The 18,628-nt window shown below is 38.5% G+C and overlaps 3 protein-coding genes across 5 annotated transcripts in view; all 3 read right to left on the reverse strand.

Moving 5' to 3' along the window:
- Positions 1–18,628, reverse strand: part of LOC127519199 (uncharacterized) — a 234,775-nt gene that overhangs the window by 100,452 nt on the left and 115,695 nt on the right. The gene's annotated exons all lie outside the window — the stretch shown is intronic.
- Positions 1–18,628, reverse strand: part of LOC127519203 (uncharacterized) — a 386,503-nt gene that overhangs the window by 62,589 nt on the left and 305,286 nt on the right. The gene's annotated exons all lie outside the window — the stretch shown is intronic.
- Positions 8,549–18,628, reverse strand: part of LOC127519197 (uncharacterized) — a 99,500-nt gene continuing 89,420 nt past the window's right edge. For 2 of the 3 annotated variants that reach the window (XM_051906742.1, XM_051906740.1), the window contains one exon: positions 8,549–10,423. In XM_051906742.1, the coding sequence (XP_051762702.1) occupies positions 9,372–10,423 (1,052 nt within the window). In that variant the 3' untranslated portion in view covers positions 8,549–9,371. Of the gene's footprint in view, positions 10,424–11,543; positions 11,813–18,628 lie in introns of those variants that run through there. The other variant, XM_051906741.1, reaches the window with a different exon arrangement.

Consider the following 18,628-nt stretch of genomic DNA (forward strand, 5'->3'; position numbering starts at 1 on the left):
ACGCATGTCAAAATGAAAAACAAGACCAAAAGCAGGAAAGAATTTGTTTTAACATTTGCTGTTGCTTGCTCTCCAACAGTTGTAAAATGGCGGAAATGTTTATCGCGAGATCTGGCAACAGTGATCAAGAGATCTAACTTTCAAGTCTTTCATATATATATATATATATATATATATATATATAGTAGAATGTGTATGATTGTGTGACAGCAAAAAAATGCTGTTTGAAATGTATAGGCTACTTGCATTTGATGATATATCATGAATCCCACAAGCTTTGTGGCCAAAAATTAGGCTGCTTAACACTATTTTGGCTACACTAATCGCTGGTCTGAATCAGGGCTATAGCCAAACCGTAAAAATTAGACTATAGATTGCCTCGATTTGGACTAAAAGCAGACTGCACATAGCCTATCCAATTCAGAGCTAAATCGTGACTACAGATAGACCATGTCATGAAATGCCACTTACATCTTGTAGATATCATTGACATTGCGAACATGATGGGATATCAACCATCTCATGCACTTCCTGTCCAAAAACTACAATGAATCAAGATTTACTATAGGTGGGCTACAAATAGCCGTTCTGACTACGAGCTAAATCGTGGCTACGCACAGCCTACGCATAGAATATGTCAAAGATATGAAACCAAACACCTTGTAATCGCTGTTGACTTTGCTGACATGATGCAATATCATACATCTCGCAAGTTATTTTGGCAAAAATGACATTTAGCCTGTAACGGACAAAACGTTTCTTGTTTTATTATTGTATTTTAGATCCCTTATTCTTGTTGTTTTCCTAGTGTCATGTATTTGGGAAATCACTTGTAGTACCACTAGGAGCAGCTTGAGGGCGCTAGTGCCTGGAGGTAACAAGACATATAAGCTTGGCCACCATAGAGTAAGTTAGTTTGTTTGGTAGAGGGAAGCCTCATGGTTTGAACTCACGCTACCTTCTTGCTCATCTAAAGTCCTTTGTTGAGAACTCTTTGAGTTTCTGTTCAACTGTGTGTATGGATTGACTTTGTTCCTGATGTTGTGTTTGTGAAATGAGGTTACTGATGTTGGCTATTTGCTTTCTTTCTAGAAAGGACTTTTTAAATGTCATGTGTGCCTTATCATTGTGTTCCTTGTGTGAGCACTGAAAGGTTAAGAGACATCGAATCCAAGTGCAGTCCAAGCTGGTAGTGTGACAGATTGAAATATGTATTTAAATTCATAAATCTGAAACAGTGAAAATATTTTACATATATGATATTGTGAATATGTTTAAAACTGTTTATAAAATGTACATATGTAATTTGTTTGTCATTTTGGTTCATCTGTGTTCTATTAGTTTGGCACATTAAGGTGTGCGATCGATTGCTCTTGCCTGCTGGAACACTAGGGGGAGATCTCACGGGTTTCTTCATTCTACATAAAGTTCGCAGTGGGGAAACATCTGCAAGTTTTATGATTGTTCATCTCCCTCTTTTCAGAGGTATAACATTTGGAGGCACCGCTGGGATATACTCTTCGGAGGGTGATTGTCACTTACCTGGCAGACAACTTCTGATGCAGTACATCCCCTAAAACAACCCAGATCAACAGTGGAGTAGAAAGAGTTCCTGCAGTAAAGGCAAGAAAGACGTAAAGAATCGTAAACCTGAGGCCACAGAGATCATCTGGTGAAACAGATAAATTCACTCAGTCTCAAGTAAGCCAAAACTCAGTGGAAAGGTTCACTCTAGTGTCAAAATGGAGACAACAGCGCTAGAGGAAATGCAAGTTGAGGTCATCGGTATATTAAATCCCCTGTCCAAAGACAAACTTCTCAGTGTTTGTGAGTTCCTGAACATATCAGATCAAGAGAAAGTTCCATCTAAATCACACATGTCTCTAATCTCTCACATCCTTCAACATCTTGAAGAGGACATAACAGAGCTAGAAGATGGTGGCATGTCTGTACTGTTAAGTGTGAGAGATAAAATAATAGAATTGAGTACAGTCACTGAAAATGAGTCAACAGAACAAAGCAAACTCGCAGAAAAAGATAAATTGCAAAAGGAGTTAGATGAAGTAAAGTGCGCAATGAAACAAAAATTGAGTGAAATTCAACAATTGGACGAATTGAGCACAAAACAAAGCAGTGTCCAGCCTCAACCACAAATTGCTGTACACCTGCAACCCTTCGTGAATGTCCAGCATTTTAGCCCACCTTGGCACAAAAATTTCAAAATTTCTGGACAAATCGGTGAGCCGGGTCAAAAAGAGAAATTGACCTTTTCAAGTTTGGCTCACCAGATCGAGAATGGTCTGAGCAGAGGCTGCCCATAATGTGAGATTTGTGATGCAGTCATTCATGCCATTTCCCCTGGCTTGCAGTTACGAAGCTATTTAGAAGGAAAGTCCAACCTGACTCTACCTACACTCAGACGAATTTTACGTTCTCACTTCCAAGAAAAAAATGCAACCGAACTTTATAAGCAACTTACTTCTGAATGTCAAGGGAACAAAGAAACACCTCAGAGTTTTGTAATGCATGTTCTGGACCTGCGTCAGAAAATCTTGTTTGCATCCCAAGAAGTAGAATCAGGCCTAAAATACGATCCAGCGTTAATTGTTAGTTCAGAGCATGTTCTTACATACTGTACTCACTGGTCTCCAAAGTGACAGCATTAAAGTAGACATGCAGCCCCTCCTTCTTGACACGAAAACTACAGATGAGGCTCTGTTGGAGAAATTAAGCATTGCTTGTGCTAATGAGGCAGAAAGACAAAAGAAAAAGAAAACCAATGTGCAGCACCCAACTACTGTTGTCCATTCAGTCAAGTCCAGTGATGAAACCACTAATAAGAAACCCAGTGTGACTTCAAGCGGACCAAAATCATCTTCCAGTGTAAATGGAGAGCAGTTACTTCCGCGGGACAGGGAGTAACCAGATCCACTGACCAGTCCCAAAGATGTGCAGCCTGTGAAAGAACAGAGAAGAAAATGAAGCAGTGTTCACAATGTAAAAAGGTACTGTATTGTTCTAAAAACTGCCAAACTCACCATTGGGTTGAACACAAGCAAACTTGTATCAACTCACTGAGACCACTGTCAAATTCCTGCATGACCATGAGTGTTCACACCCCCTGCAGAACTCAAGTTAATCAGCATTCTCCTGTGACATCATTAGTTGGGAGGCAATGTCTCGTTGAATGTTACCTGCACGGCCAACAAATTCAAGCACTGTGGGACACTGGCTCTCAGGTATGTGTCATTGATGAACTATGGAAACAGGAATACTTACCAGAAGTCCCATTAAAAGATGTTTCCAATATCCTTGAGGCTCCAAATACATTGAACCTTGTGGCTGCCAACGGCATTGATCTGCCCTATATTGGATATGTTGAAGTGACATTCAGATTATCATCGCCAGTTAAAGAGGACAGCACACTCCTTTTTGAACCTGATGTGAACCCCCAGTGGCCGGATGGGCTTGAATTCACAGAAAGTCTAGTGAGGCTAAAAAAAGGGGCTCCAACAAATATCACAACTGAGGTGTACAATGACACTGATCATGATATAACTGTCATGGGCCAGACTCCAATCGGTACATTACAGTTGGTCAAGAATGTCTTACCTGCTAGTATGTTTGAGGTGCCAGTAAACTCTACCTCTGTTGGGGTATGTCACATCCAGGCGGCGGATACTGATGAATGGGACTATGTCAGCCATCTATGTCAGCCACCTGAATCAACACCAGAGACAGGTAGTACAGCAAATGTTAAGAGAAGAGTGCCATTCATTTTCTAAGTCAGACAGCGACATTGGGTGCATCAGAAATTTGCAATTGAGCATCTCACTTAAAGATGATGAGCCAGTCAATTGTACTTACATGTCTGTGCCAAAGCCTCTGTATCGTGAGATGAAAGAATACTTACATGACCTCATCATACAAGGCTGGATTGAAAAATCCAACTCATTATACTCTTCTCCCATTGTGTGCGTAAGAAAGAAAGATGGCAGCCTCCGTTTATGTATTGATTATCGGGACCTGAACAAAAAGACTCGCCCAGATAGACTGCCAATTCCGAGGGTGCAGGACATTATGGACAGCCTTGGTGGTAATTCCTGGTTTTCATCATTAGATCAAGGGAAGGCCTACCACCAGGGGTTCATGTCAAAGGAGAGTAAACACCTAACTGCTTTCGTGACACCATGGGGCCTATATGAATGGGTGCGTATCCCCTTCGGGCTAATGAATGGTCCCGCAGCCTTCCAGCGATGTATGGAAGAGTGTTTAGAAGGCTTGCGAGATGAGATCTGCAGCCCATACCTCGACGACACCTTGGTGTTTAGTAAGACCTTTGAGAAACATGTCCAGGATGAAAGTACTGCAACAGCTTAGGCAACATGGCATCAAACTTAAGCCAAGTAAGTGTGAGCTTTTCAAACCTGAAGTCCCCTATCTGGGTAGAATAGTCTCTGCAGAGGGAAGTAAAGCTGATCCCGCAGACACAGAAGCTGTCAGATCCCTGATAGACAAACAACCAAAGAATGTTGGTGAGCTGAGGAGAATTCTTGGTCTACTTAGGTACTACAGACAGTACATTAAAGATTTCTCTCGCATTGCTAGCCCTTTGTATGACCTGTTAAAAAGTACTCCAGAAGATAACGCTCAGCTGAAAAATAACCAAAGACAATCAAAGACAAAATGCATGAAAACTGGTGTGCCATCGAGAAAGTCCATTACCTGGACGGAACAACATCAGAGCACTCTTGAACAGCTAATTGACTGTTTGCTCCAGCCCCCTGTATTGGCTTTCCCAGACTTTTCACAGCCTTTTATACTGCATACTGATGCATCAGCTCAAGGCTTAGGTGCAGTATTATACCAGAAGCAAAATGAGAAACTTTGTGTGATTGCCTATGGGTCCTGTACTTTATCAGCTGCTGAGAAAAACTACCACTTGAATTTCAAGCTTGAATTTCTCGCTTTGAAGTGGTCAATCACCGAAAAATTTCGTGATTACTTTTATTATGCTCCAACTTTCACCGTATATAGTGATAATAACCCCCTTACATATGTCCTGTCAACTGCCAAATTGAATGCCACAGGTTGCAGGTGGGTTGCTGATTTGGCAGATTTCCACTTCACAATCAGATATCGCCCAGGCCGTGAAAATATTGATGCTGACACGCTGTCTCGATTGCCCCTTGACATAGGAACTATGATGAAAGAGTGTTCTGAGGAATTGTCATCTGATGTAATTGGTGCAACAATTCAATCTGTAGAAGCTCAAGAAGGTCCCAGCATCCCATGGTCAGTCTCAACTAACTGTTCATCTATTGAAGCCTGTCCAGCAGTCCCGACAATAACTCCATTGTCAGTGAATGAGATCCAAGAAGCACAAATTAATGACCAGTATATTAGTCCTGTATATGAATGCAAACTGTCTGGAACCAAACCACAAGTAAAACATCTAAAAAAATACAGTCTCAAAACAAAATGCCCGTTTCGTGAATGGGGAAAGCTTACCATTAATAAGGATGGTATCCTCTGCTGAACCACTTCCACGCGCACACAGTTGGTCCTCCCCGAGAAATTTAAAGGAACAGTCTTGCGAGAGCTTCATGATGAAATGGGCCATCCAGGTACAGATCGCAATCTCTCACTTATCCATGAACGTTTCTTTTGGCCATATATGCAGGCAGATAGTGAGCATTATGTCTCAAAAACATGCAGATGCCTGAAGCAGAAAAAGCCCTGTTATGAGACAAGAGCCCCATTGACAAACATTGTTACGACTCAGCCCTTTGAATTAATCTCAATTGACTTTCTCCACTTAGACCGCTGCAAAGGAGGTTTTGAGTATATACTTGTGGTAGTAGATCATTTCACACGATTTGCCCAAGCATGCGCCACTACTTCCAAATCGGGTAAAACAGCTGCAGATCATATCTTTAATGATTTTGCCTTAAAATTTGGCTTCCCGTCTCGCATCCATCATGATCAAGGTGGAGAGTTTGAGAATCAATTGTTTGAACAGCTCCAAAAATACTGTGGCATCATGGGCTCCAGAACGACCCCATATCATCCGCAAGGCAATGGCCAAGCCGAGTGTTTTAACAGGACATTGTTACAAATGCTAAGAACGCTCACAGAAAGTCAAAAATCTAACTGGAAAGACTCCTTGAATAAGTTACTGTATGCTTATAATTGTACCCGCTCAGAAGTCACAGGGTTTTCTCCTTTCTACCTTTTATATGGAAGATCTCCAAGACTGCCGGTCGACATGTTGTTTGGCTTGAATTCAGAAATGCCTACCTGTAATCAGAAAGAATATGTGGAGAAATGGAAACACGGAATGGAAGAGGCATATAAAATTGCCAGAGAGTGTGCTCAAAAATCTGCTGACAGCAGCAAAAAGAACTTTGACAGTAAGGTAAGGAGTACCACACTGCAGCCAGGTGATCGTGTTCTTGTAAAGAATTTAACACCACGAGGAGGCCCTGGTAAACTTTGTAATTTCTGGGAAGACAATATCCATGTAGTTGTGCGACAGATGGGTGGTGAGCTTCCAATTTATGAAGTAAAGCCAGAAAAGGGAAGGGGACGATCCAGAGTCCTCCATCGCAACTTATTAATGCCTTGTGACCACCTACCTCTTGAAACTGCTCCGCCTCAAAAGATCAGACCAAAACATACATTGGAAAAGCCTCAAGTCAGCCACGTTGAATCTGAAGAGGAGAGTGAAGATGAATTCGATTTCCATTATATATCACCACAAGTACCTCAACCAAACAATGTTGTTGAACCTGAAAGTCTCGAACCACTAGCTACCACAGAGTCTGATGAGCAGCCATTGGGGTCATGGAACAAGTTCCTGCTTCAGTGTCATCTGTGGAGAGGGACCAAGAGGATCAAGAGCCACCTGCGGAGACCGACAGTGCAGAACAAGAGTTGAACTTACCTGCTGACGAACAAGTTCCTGCTTCCATGTCATCCCCTGAAAGTGACCAAGAGGGTCAAAGAGAGGAAATCTACCAGCCACCTAGAAGGCAAAGATACCCACCAAGAGTACTTACCTATGGTGAACTTGGTACACCGACTTATAATGTCAGGCAACTAAATGGGATCTTGCAGACACCACAACAGAACTTACCGTACGTGTCTGCTCATGGACTGTCAACATGGTTGCCACCTGTTCAACAATACTGTTACCAGTTGCCTTTTGTGTATGGAGTCCACTAAAGAGCGACCATGAACTGTTAAATTTGCAATTTGCATTATAGACTGTTACAGTCTGGCACCTTGAACTGATGGACTGTTCTGTTTTAGGAATATTGCCTTTAACATTCTTTGAACTTTTAAAGTTTGAAAATTATGGACTGTTTTGTCTGAGGAATATTGCCTTTAACAGTCTTGAAACTTTGAAATTTTGAGAAAACAATGGACTGTTGGCCTTATGGACTGTAGTCTTGAGAGGCTGTTGGACTCTTGAAATTCAAAGAAAATATGGACTGTTGTTTCTTATCTCTTTGAAGTTTTGCACTTTGATACACTTGGACTGTTCTTTCTGATAAACTGTTGATTTGCTCCAGAAAGTGAACGAGTGAGTTTGGGACAATCTATGGACTATTAAAATGTTGAACTGTTAAAAGAACACAAAAAAAAAAAAAAAAAAAATTGTGAAACACCAAAGGGACTGAAAGACTCTTGTGTTGAAAGAGAATGGTAATGTCGAGACGACATTTATTTTTTTGTAGGGGAGTGTGTGACAGATTGAAATATGTATTTTAATTCATAAATCTGAAACAGTGAAAATACATTACATATATGATATTGTGAATGTTTAAAACTGTTTATAAAATGTACATATGTAATTTGTTTGTCATTTTGGTTCATCTGTGTTCTATTAGTTTGGCACATTAAGGTGTGCGATCGATTGCTCTTGCCTGCTGGAACACTAGGGGGAGATCTCGCGGGTTTCTTCATTCTACATAAAGGTCGCGGTGGGGAAAAATCTGCAAGATTTATGATTGTTCATCTCCCTCTTTTCAGGTATTCTAATGATAAAATGTTATAAGGTGTTAATGATATAATGTTTTAGACTGTGTGGATGTTTTAATGATACTGATTGCATTTTGTTAAAGATGTTTAAAAAGTGTACTAGTTTAGAGATGCACGAGCTCAGCCGTGAGATGGCGCGAGGCCTACATAATGTCGCCAGAGTGTTTAACATTTGCGTATTTTGTATTTAATGTTTAATGCTGTTAATTAAGTGCCACTTGGTTGAATTGCTGAAAAAGGTGAATATATTGAGAAATATGATAAGTGAATTACAGAGAATCCAAGATATTGATGTATTTTCAGACGAGACAGTTATTTAAAGAGTATTTACATGTTATTTTGAATTGTTGTATCAGATATTCCTAAAAAGCTATGTAATATGTATTAATTAATGTATTATCTATAAATAACCGAAGATTTTATAATTAGCTAAAAATTGTATAATTAATAGCTTATGGTACATTGTAAAAATGTGTGAAAGGAGAAGAGAAGACAATTGATGCTGTTTTGTAAAGTTTATTGTCAATTGTTATGAAAAGATTCTACATAAAGTTCGCAGTGGGGAAACATCTGTAAGTTTTATGATAGTTCATCTCCCTCTTTTCAGAGGTATAACAGTAGCAAGGCTACATTACATGGCCTTGACCAACACGACGCTGTGGACGACTCAACAAACGACGTTGACTGTGATTATTTCTCTCATTGTGGATTATAGGATTTCAAACATTGCATCACACTCAAATAACCTTGTGGATTTAAAGCTCATTTTATCATCATCACTTCAACTCATCAAAAGACTGGACATTCAAACGCTAAGTTTACTTCATCTCATTGACTCATTTAAAAGAGACAAAGCTTGCTTTTCAGTTTATTCATTGACTTTGTGGCACATATATATAAGCACTTGTGGGGAAAATAAAATAGGTGTAAAAGATCATTTGTTTTGTGAAGGTTTTTATATCAGTACATGTCAAAAATCTGTTGAACCCCTCAGAGTAACATCTAAAAAAACAAAGGAGGTGTTACAAGCCAAAATAATTTTTAACGTGGTTACAAGTGGGTTACACATAGCCGGACTTTATCGGGTCTATAGTTAACTGAGATGGTGAAATGACGGCTATTGCTTGCTGGGTTTAATCATACCATAATGGATAGTGTTGTCATTTGTAGTTACATTGGCTGTAACTGAAAAATCTCTTTGCTGTATTAAACAATTCCAACCTCATTTTAAGCAATGCATGCAGATATCTAAACAATTACTTGAAGTTATAATTAATGCAGGTATTTAACTGAAGCACTTGATTATCTTTGGAGTTAAAGCATCTTCATTTATTTTCTTTTTGCACGGTTGGTAGTGGGATGTCAGCTGGAGGATTTTTATTATGGTTAATTGTTAAATCACGACAGAACAACACTGATTCTTTACCAATACCCAGTTGGTACTGCCACAGATATAAACGCTCTTGTGGCTTCAGATCAAATGTGAGTTCTTCTTCCTCTTCAGTCATTTTGTTCCAGCTTTCATTTTCAGTGTTGACATTAGAACCTCCAAATTCTGCAGAAAAGGAGAACTGACACATCGCAATTAACTTTGCAAGTTCTCCAGTTCCAATCGAGGCTGTTGTGTCTATTTTCCAGCTGCGTGTAATCTGGGACATCTTCTCCTTATTGTATCCAACCTTTTTATTGATTTTCTTTGTCCATTTCACTAGTGTATTGCTGTCATTAGTTATAGTTTTGATGTTCTCCCAATTGCCAAAGGCTGGGCCTTTAGTTATTGACAGCCCACCAGGGAGGAAGTTAAGAACATCAGGATGAGCAGAATAGACACCAGAGAACTTATCTTTGCTGAAGTCGGTACTGCTGCAGAACTCAACTCCCCACTCTGAGCCTGGCTTGAGGAAGTAGAACCTGTGTATGTGGCCCCAGTAATAGAGCCCGTTTCTGCAGCTGGCATGCAGCTTGTATTCTTCAGCATTCGAGTCTTTACTCAAGTCTGTTGTTTTTCGATAAATGCTCTTTTCTTTGAAGATAATGTAAAACTTGCCATCGGCTGAGAAGTAGTGGTCTCCACCCTGGCAGTTGGGATGAAGGTCGTACATTATAGCATTGCTGTCTGTTGTCAGGTCCTTGACTCTGCGGTACTTATTGCCCTTGATGATGTAAAAGTGGCCATCTTCATGACCAATGTAATGGTCTCCATCTTTGCAGGAAAGATGCAGATTGAAAATAGAGACATCTGAACCTTTATTTAAATTTCTTGTCCGCATATAGCAGCCAAAATCAGAGCGGATTATATAAAAGTAGTTTTTCATTTCACAGAAGTCGACGCCTTTTGTTTCGGTCTTTGGAATAATGCCTTTCCTCTTGGCTGAATCTGCAACACAGAATAAACCAACATTTAAACTCCACACCAAATGAATGCGGTTATTTTAGTCCTTCTATAGATTGAGTTCACTGATTACAAAACAGCTTTATATATGAAGGAAGGAAAGATGAAAACTCATTGATGATATAATCCTGAGCTTTTATTCCAATGTGTTTAATCCTCTAACAGAAGAAGCACTTTCTGTGTCAAAATGCACTTCTGGAACTTTAGGATTTTAAAATAAGTACTTTTTTTTTTTTTTTTTCAGGAAAAAAACTGTCATGTTTGGTCTGTTTGATTTGGACTTTTGGGTTTTCAGTGTTTCTGGAGGCCTGTTTCATAAAACAAGTTTACAAAAAAAGCTAGGCTTATTTCAGTTAGTCTGACTCACTGTCAAATGATTTGGTTTTATACAGCTAATTTAGCAAAGCTGAAGCTCAGTCACTCCGGCAACTTATGCTGGGAAACTAACCTGGTCCAGGGCAGGCTAACTGTCAGGCTAAGTCTAAGTTGTTACACAGTTCCTCTAACTGATTGCTGTGTACAGAATTTATCTGAGAAAGCCGTGGCTCGTAAACATACGTGATTATTTTACCACATGGTGTCAGTGCTCATCTAAACTAGTAACAACGCTGCAGCGTGTGAGAGACTTGATGAATGAGATCAGAATGAACACATTTATTCATTTGCATTAAATATTTTAGTCATTATTCTGCATCATTTTTCATTGAAACTTTTCATTTCACTGTATGCAATTCACAACATTTGTCAAAATTCATAATTAATATTCAAAGCAGTCGTGGTGTCAACGCATTTCTAATTAAGATTACTTAACACATTCAGTTTCTTTAAGCCAGTTAAGGCGCATTCATTCATCTTTTTAAATACCGTTCTTATGAAAATTAACCATGGTTTTACTCCAAGTAAAATAAAAAAACAATGGTTATAGTTATAGTAACCACAAATCAACCATGGTATTTTTAGTAAAACTGTGGTAATACAAGTGGTAATCAACCTGCGAACAAAACATGGTTACTACATTTTTTCTATTAAAAAAACCATGCTTAAGGGATGAGGGAGCTCATCAGTCAAATTAATCTAAAATGTAAATTCAAAACGTATGAAATACCTTTTGTTTCGCTCTTGGGAATAATGTCTTTTGTGCTTATCATCGTGTCTGAACCTGCAACACAGAATAAACCAAACATTCAATCTCCACACCAAATGAATGCGGTTATTTTAGTCCTTCTATAGATTGAGTTCACTGATTACCAAAACAGCTTTATATGTTCCTACTACAGATATTTTTAAGAGTGAAATGTAAGCACTTTCCCAGCACTTTCAAACAGTGGCCACCAGTGCTTTTTTCAAGACTATTACAGTTATAAATGTACTTAATAAAAATCATTATTCATTATTGGTCACGTTGCAAAGTACAATACGAATATCAGACCATGGCAAATATAAGTTTGTTTCCATTTACTCCAACAGCAAAACAAAAACCCATTATTGCATTTCCATGACTTTCTGAAAGAGGAAAAACAAAGATATGGCCGGTTTTTCTATTCCACTGAGCTGCTTTCCCATTGTTTTTCGATGTGAACACACCCTACATGGACGCGTTTGACCGTTGCGTTCGCGTTTTCTTTTGCAGTGTCTTGTTCATGACGTGGTGTTCTAAAAGCACTGAGCTCAAGTTAAAATAAAAATAAGTTAATGAATATGAATCTAATTCTGAATACGAATGAGTAAATTGACGGCGAAATAAAATTAAACATTAAAAAGAGGTGATGTTTAACTGAAGTCAATTTGCCGTGATTTGTATGGTTAAATCATCGAAGGTCAGCAGTGACAGTGGTCTGATTCGGTCCATGTACTTTTGCACCCATTCTTTTTTCATTTTTCAACCATGGCGAGAAAAAAGTATGGTTGTTGTATTTCTAAACGCTATGTTGAGTACCAAAATTTAAAATAAAACCACATATACACAAATTTAATGCGCACAAAATAAAACACTTGACTACTTTACAGATTTTTGTTTATTACTTTTTGCATCTTTATGAAAAAAAATGGACAGATTAAAGTTGAAAAAATATAAATTTCCAAGTTTTCTTTTGCTGAATTAGAAATATTTCTAATGTTTCTCCTGCACTTTTGAGAGCCGTCTGTGGAAACATGATAATACATGCCACTGAAATGGAATCCAGAACATTCCTGTCCCAACATGCTGATGGGAGAGATTTCTCCCCTCGTGCTCCAGTTAAAAACTCAAATCATTTTCACTCACACAATTTCTAAAACAATATAAAACACCCAAAAGCCAGATAAAAGTACAGCCACAATATACACTGAACAAAAGCCATTGAATAGGAGTGGACCATCATTCCACAGGCCACAATCAACAACCTGATCAACTCTAGGAGAAGGAGATATGTTGCACTGCGTGAGGCAAATGGTGGTCACACCAGATACTGACTGGTTTTCAGACCACCCCGGACCCCCCCACCTAGCTACAAAAAAATTAATAATCATATTTTTCAAAAATACTGCCTTGACCAACACAAAATAGTTGTCATTGGAAAGCTGAGAGTCTGAACTTTACAATCAATTTGATTAACTGCTAAGTAGTGCTGAGTTATTTGCTGATATGTTTTCATAATTTATGAAATACTTTTGAGTACTGCAATGTGTCATGTTTTCACTCATAACTTCATGAAACATGCTACAATTGTGGAAAATTAACAGCAGATTCTCATGATTAAAATGAGTTGAAAATCAACATAATCCAATGCATCGATCACGAGATATTCCTCACGGAGTTACGACAAACCCCCCACGGGAGCTAACTAAAATCAGATGTAGCTTTCACATGGCCTTTTTGCTTATAACTTCATAAAGCATGACACATTATTACTTACAGTGGATGCTCCCGATTAAAAAGAGTCTAAAATCAACATAATCTTACGTCAATCACGAGATATTCCTCATGGAGGAGCGATTTTAAAAATGCCCATTAGGGGTCTAAACAAGGGCTAAACAAAAAGGCTACCTTGGTTCCAAATGCTATAACTTTTGATTAATTTATGCCATCACCACAAAAATTTATCCACATGCAGCTCACATGTAGAAAAACTTCACAAAAAATGTAGTTATTGCATGTCAAATGAGAAAGATATGTAAAATTAAATAAAAAACAAATGTAATTCTATCAGCAGTTTCATGAGAATGTCCAAATTTTTCTACCAAGGTTTTCTATCAAGTGATACCTACTTTTTGACTCTCCTTGCTATAGTTTTGGAGTTATGAGTCTTTATTTTTCTGTATGTCACTTCAGGGCTTAAAGGGTTAATGTTTTTTGTGTCTTCTAGTGCCACATCCTTACTTGTGGGAAGCGTGCATGTGTTAACTGCCAAACCAATTCCACAGCAGTTCCTGAGAATTATCTGTGCTGCCTGCACATTCCAGTAAACAGTAATTAACCAGAAACTTCCATGCAATTTACAGTGTACAGTATCTGTAGAAGTTGACTAACAGCTTCTGAGGAAGGTTAGCTCTCCTTAGCTTTCTCAAGAAGTAAAGGCGTTGTTGTGCTTTGCCTATCAAACATGCAGTATTATCACCCCAGGAGAGATCCTCTGTAATGGTAACTCCCAGAAACTTGTGGCTGGTGGTTCTGTCTACAACCTCATCTTTAATATTCACAGGACTGTGGGTGATCTTTTTTCCACAATAATTTCTTTGGTCTTTTTAATGTTTAAGACCAGGTTGTGGATGTCACACTATGCTGTCAGGTTCTGAACCTCCTCCCTATATGCAACTTCTTTATTGTATGATATAAGCCCAAAGACAGTCGTATCATCTGCAAATTTAACTAGAATGTTCAATTCATGGATAGCTTGACAGTCATGGGTGAAAAGTGCATAAAGAAGGGGGCTCAGCACACATCCTTGTGGCACACCAGTACTCAAAGTTAAGGTAGAGGATGTATGCTTGTCCAACCGCACTGACTAAGGGCGGTTGGTAAGAAAATCCAGTAACCAGCTACATATGGAGGGGGTTAGTCCTAATACATTAAGTTTGTTGATCAGTTGACTTGGTACGATGGTGTTAAATGCCGAACTGTAATCAAAAAAGAGCATCCTGACATAAGTGTTGGACTTTTCCAGATGTGAAAGGGCAGCATGCATGGCTGTACAGATGGCATCCTCAGTCGATCTATTTGCCCGGTAGGTAAACTGATGTTTGTCTAGATCAACTGGTACAGAGTCTTTGATGTGAGTGATTACTAGCCTTTCAAAACATTTTGCAATAACAGGTAACACACGTCCATGCACACCATCAGGACCAGCTGCTTTCCTTGTGTTAATGTTGTTAAGCGCCCGCCGTACCTCCTGTGTATGGAGAACAAGGGGCTGTGAATTTCCTGTCAGTTTGAAGTGAACTGGAAATTGCTTATTATCCTTTTCAAACTGAGCAAAGAAGCTGTTAAATTCCTCTGCAAGATAAGCATTATTATTTGATGGTATATATTGTATATCATTCTTCTTATTATAATCAGTGATTGACCGAATGCCTTGCCATATTCGCCATGGATTAGAATTATTGCTGAAATCCTCTTCAATCCACTGTTTGTACTTTAATTTTTCAGACCTGATGCCACTCTTAAGGCTAGCTCGGGCAACTTTGTAAGCAGAGATATCTCCTGATTTAAAGGCTGTGTCCCTTGCCCTGATCAGCCATTTGACTTCATTGTCCATCCATGGTTTCTCATTTGGATACACCCTGATCTTTTTATAAACAGTGACATTATCCACACAGTAACCGATATATGACAACACAGATGAAGTAAATGTCTCTAGGTCTGACTGATGGGAGAATATGTTCCAATCTGTGTTTTCAAAACAGTCCTGGAGTTGGTTAATGGCAACTGCAGGCCAAATTTTAACAATCCTATAAGTTGGTTTAGCACTGTTAACCACCAAGGCTTTGTATGCTGGAACGAGAAACAAAGAGAGATGGTCTGGCTGCGCAAGGTGAGGACGTGGTATAGATATATAAGCATCTTTTATGTTTGTATAAACATGATCTAGGGTATTTTCCCCTCTAGTTTTACACTTTACATCTTGGTAAAATCTGGGAAGTACAGTCTTAAGATGAGCTTGATTAAAATCCCCAGCAATAATAAAAAATCCATCAGGATGTTTGTTCTGTTGTTTACTAATAACGTCATACAATATTAATGGCAAAAGTGTCATTATACTGTATTCAGCACGATCTAGGCTACCATAATGTGTGTGCAACATGTATGTACATGTTTGTATTTTTGAGGGAATAACATTTATACGTGGTTAATTGAAAAAGAATAAAAGGCCACAAAAAAACAAATACTAAACATATGTCCACAAGACTTCTGGGTACTGAATGTAGAAGTCTAGAATTTTTTTCTTCAAAATGATGTGAAAATCATCCTGCCTACTCATTTACATAAAACAATATATTGATTTAAATTTTGTAAGACACTTTTTGTTTAGAAAGACAGTATGGGTGGAGGCATGAATAATCCTGAATAATGCTGTGATTCATACCTGAGGAGACAAAGACCCACATAATGAGCCGCATAATGAGCCTTTCAATCAGGTATGTGAGGGGACTAAAGAATCTGAGGACAAAATAGTTTATTTTGTAATTTAATTAGAATATATTTAACAATATAAATAAGAGTCAAAGGCACATTTTGAGTAAAGTTACACCTGGAAATAAATCTTGTTCAAAGATATAAGTGAACATCACTTCCCTGACATTCCAATGTTTTTGGTGTTTCTATGCACTGGAGGGGGGAAAAAAAAGAGAGAAAAAAAAACTTTCCTGCTTCCAGTCACTGATCTCACATCATATTCATGCAGTCAAATGTTGGCCAATATCTGGTCACTATTATTTTCTATTTAAATATACTTTAAAATATAATTTATTTCTGTGATGCAAAGCTGAATTTTCATCATTCATTGATAACAAAAGCTTCATTGATGTAGCACTAGGCTGTTTCACAGTAAACACTTCATAATCTGCCCAAAACAAGCCAAAGAGATCTTGTCCAAACATTCATATTACCTCTATGACATTTTATGTATCATATTTATATTATAGAGCCTATAAATGCTAATGTGCAGTTTAATGCGTAGCTAATACATTTTACAGCTCTACAGCTCACATGTAGAGGAACAAAAAATGTAGCTATTGCATGTCAAATGAGAAAAATATGTAAAATTATATATATATAAAAAATAATAATTGTATTTTATCAGCAGTTTCACAAGAACGTCCAAATGTAATCTTTTTTTCCTCTGAAAATGTAAAAAGTTTTCTATCAAGTGATACATACTTTTTGACTCTCCTTGCTATAGTTTTGGAGTTATGAGTCTTTATTTTTGTGTATGACACTTCTAGTGCCACATCCTTACTTGTGGGAAGCGTGTGTGTGTGTTAACTGCCAAGCCAATTCCACGGCAGTTCCTGAGAATTATCTGTGCTGCCTGCACATTCCAGTAAACGGTAATTAACCAGAAACTTCCACGCAATTTACAGTGCCCTTAAAGGGTCATGAAACCCCCTGTTTCAGCAGCAGTCAGTTCTCACCACAGTTTTGAAAAATGCTACAGAAGTGGGCGTGGTTAAGCTGCGGAGTGGAGGGGGATGAGGGGAGACTGACAGCACAGCAACGGCTTCTGATTCAGACAGTTTTATTTCGCTCTCATTAAAAACATCAAAGCTTCCCACAAATGAACGCTGCAAATTTACCATTACATGCAACACAATATACACATGGTATTTGCTATAATTTGATACACAAATAAAGGCACAGCCATTCGCATTTTGTTCTCTGCATCAAATACAGACATGCTGTTGCATCTCTGATAACTTTTGAGACTTGTTTTGAGACCGTTTGATCGGTTAAAGAGCCGTAAAGAATGGTTACACTCAGTGTGGATGAATCGCGTTTGTGTCGGAGACACAAGTATTGAAGAGACCTTGTGCGACTCAGAAAGCAAAAACAAACACTCGTTTTTGACCCATTAATGCATCTCTAGCTTATTGTATGCGATCTCACTGTTTGAAGCGCCTGTCAGAGGATGAATAAGGCTGAAGTCCACCTTTCTCCCATTCTCGTGGCTCTCTCGAGAAAAATGCTTGCTAAACACAAACAGTTTCGATGTGTCGGTAGGTGATGGCCGGCCAACCAACCGCCCGCAGGCAGTCTAGCCCTGGCAGCATCGCGGGGAAAGCCATGCAACACACCCGAACTTTTACACAATAAAAACAAACACTTATGACCCATGATCGCCTCTCTCATCTACTGCGCGATGACATGTCTGTCATTTGAAAGAATCACGTGGTGTCCTGAATAATTAAGAGACGGTGTCTTCTCATAGGATAAGAAAACTCCATTGCATTAATAATTATGAGACACCGACACGTCATCGAAGTGTTATAGTGCACCTCCATGTCACAGCCTGTGACGTGGACACAGAGTAGATTTTAAACCCGGAAGACGAAAATAGCTGAAAAAAATCTAAAAATTAACCACTTTCCCCCTACAATTAAATCTAGATCAAAGAAAAGGAGGAAAAATATCTACTTGGGTCTGAGCTCACCAAATACATTTAATTTCTATTTATGCTAGTATTTGGAGTCCCGGGTTCGGGGTCTCACACCATGCACTGAATCAAAATGATTACAACTGTGTTTTAAATATGTGTGTCTGCACTTGTATGAACTTAGTTATCTACAATACTAACTGAATGAATAAAATAAAATGAATTAATAGTAAAATGAATTATAAATGAATGAAACACATTAATTAGTTTCAATGAACGGTAACTGTATTTTCTGGATTATTTCTCTTCCTCTTTTGCTTCAATTCGATTTCAATATGCACTTAAACACTGCACACATCACATGAGAACATTCTTTGCCCTTCACAAATCACCAGTTGAATACAAAGTATATTGTTCATCAATAACAATCAAAGAAAAGAAAAAAAAAAAAAAATCTGTATGTGTATACTTAAGTCCGAGTGGAATATAAATGTCTCAGTTCCGTTTGTGTGTATGTGTGAATGCTTACAGTCTTTGCAGGAACGAACGATGAAGAAAAACAAGCGGAGTCCTCACATGACGCAATTACTCCGTAGTGCAATCCAGCGCGGCTCTCCCTCAC

Source organism: Ctenopharyngodon idella, chromosome 9, assembly GCF_019924925.1.
Source record: "Ctenopharyngodon idella isolate HZGC_01 chromosome 9, HZGC01, whole genome shotgun sequence".
NCBI classification, from domain to species: domain Eukaryota; kingdom Metazoa; phylum Chordata; class Actinopteri; order Cypriniformes; family Xenocyprididae; genus Ctenopharyngodon; species Ctenopharyngodon idella.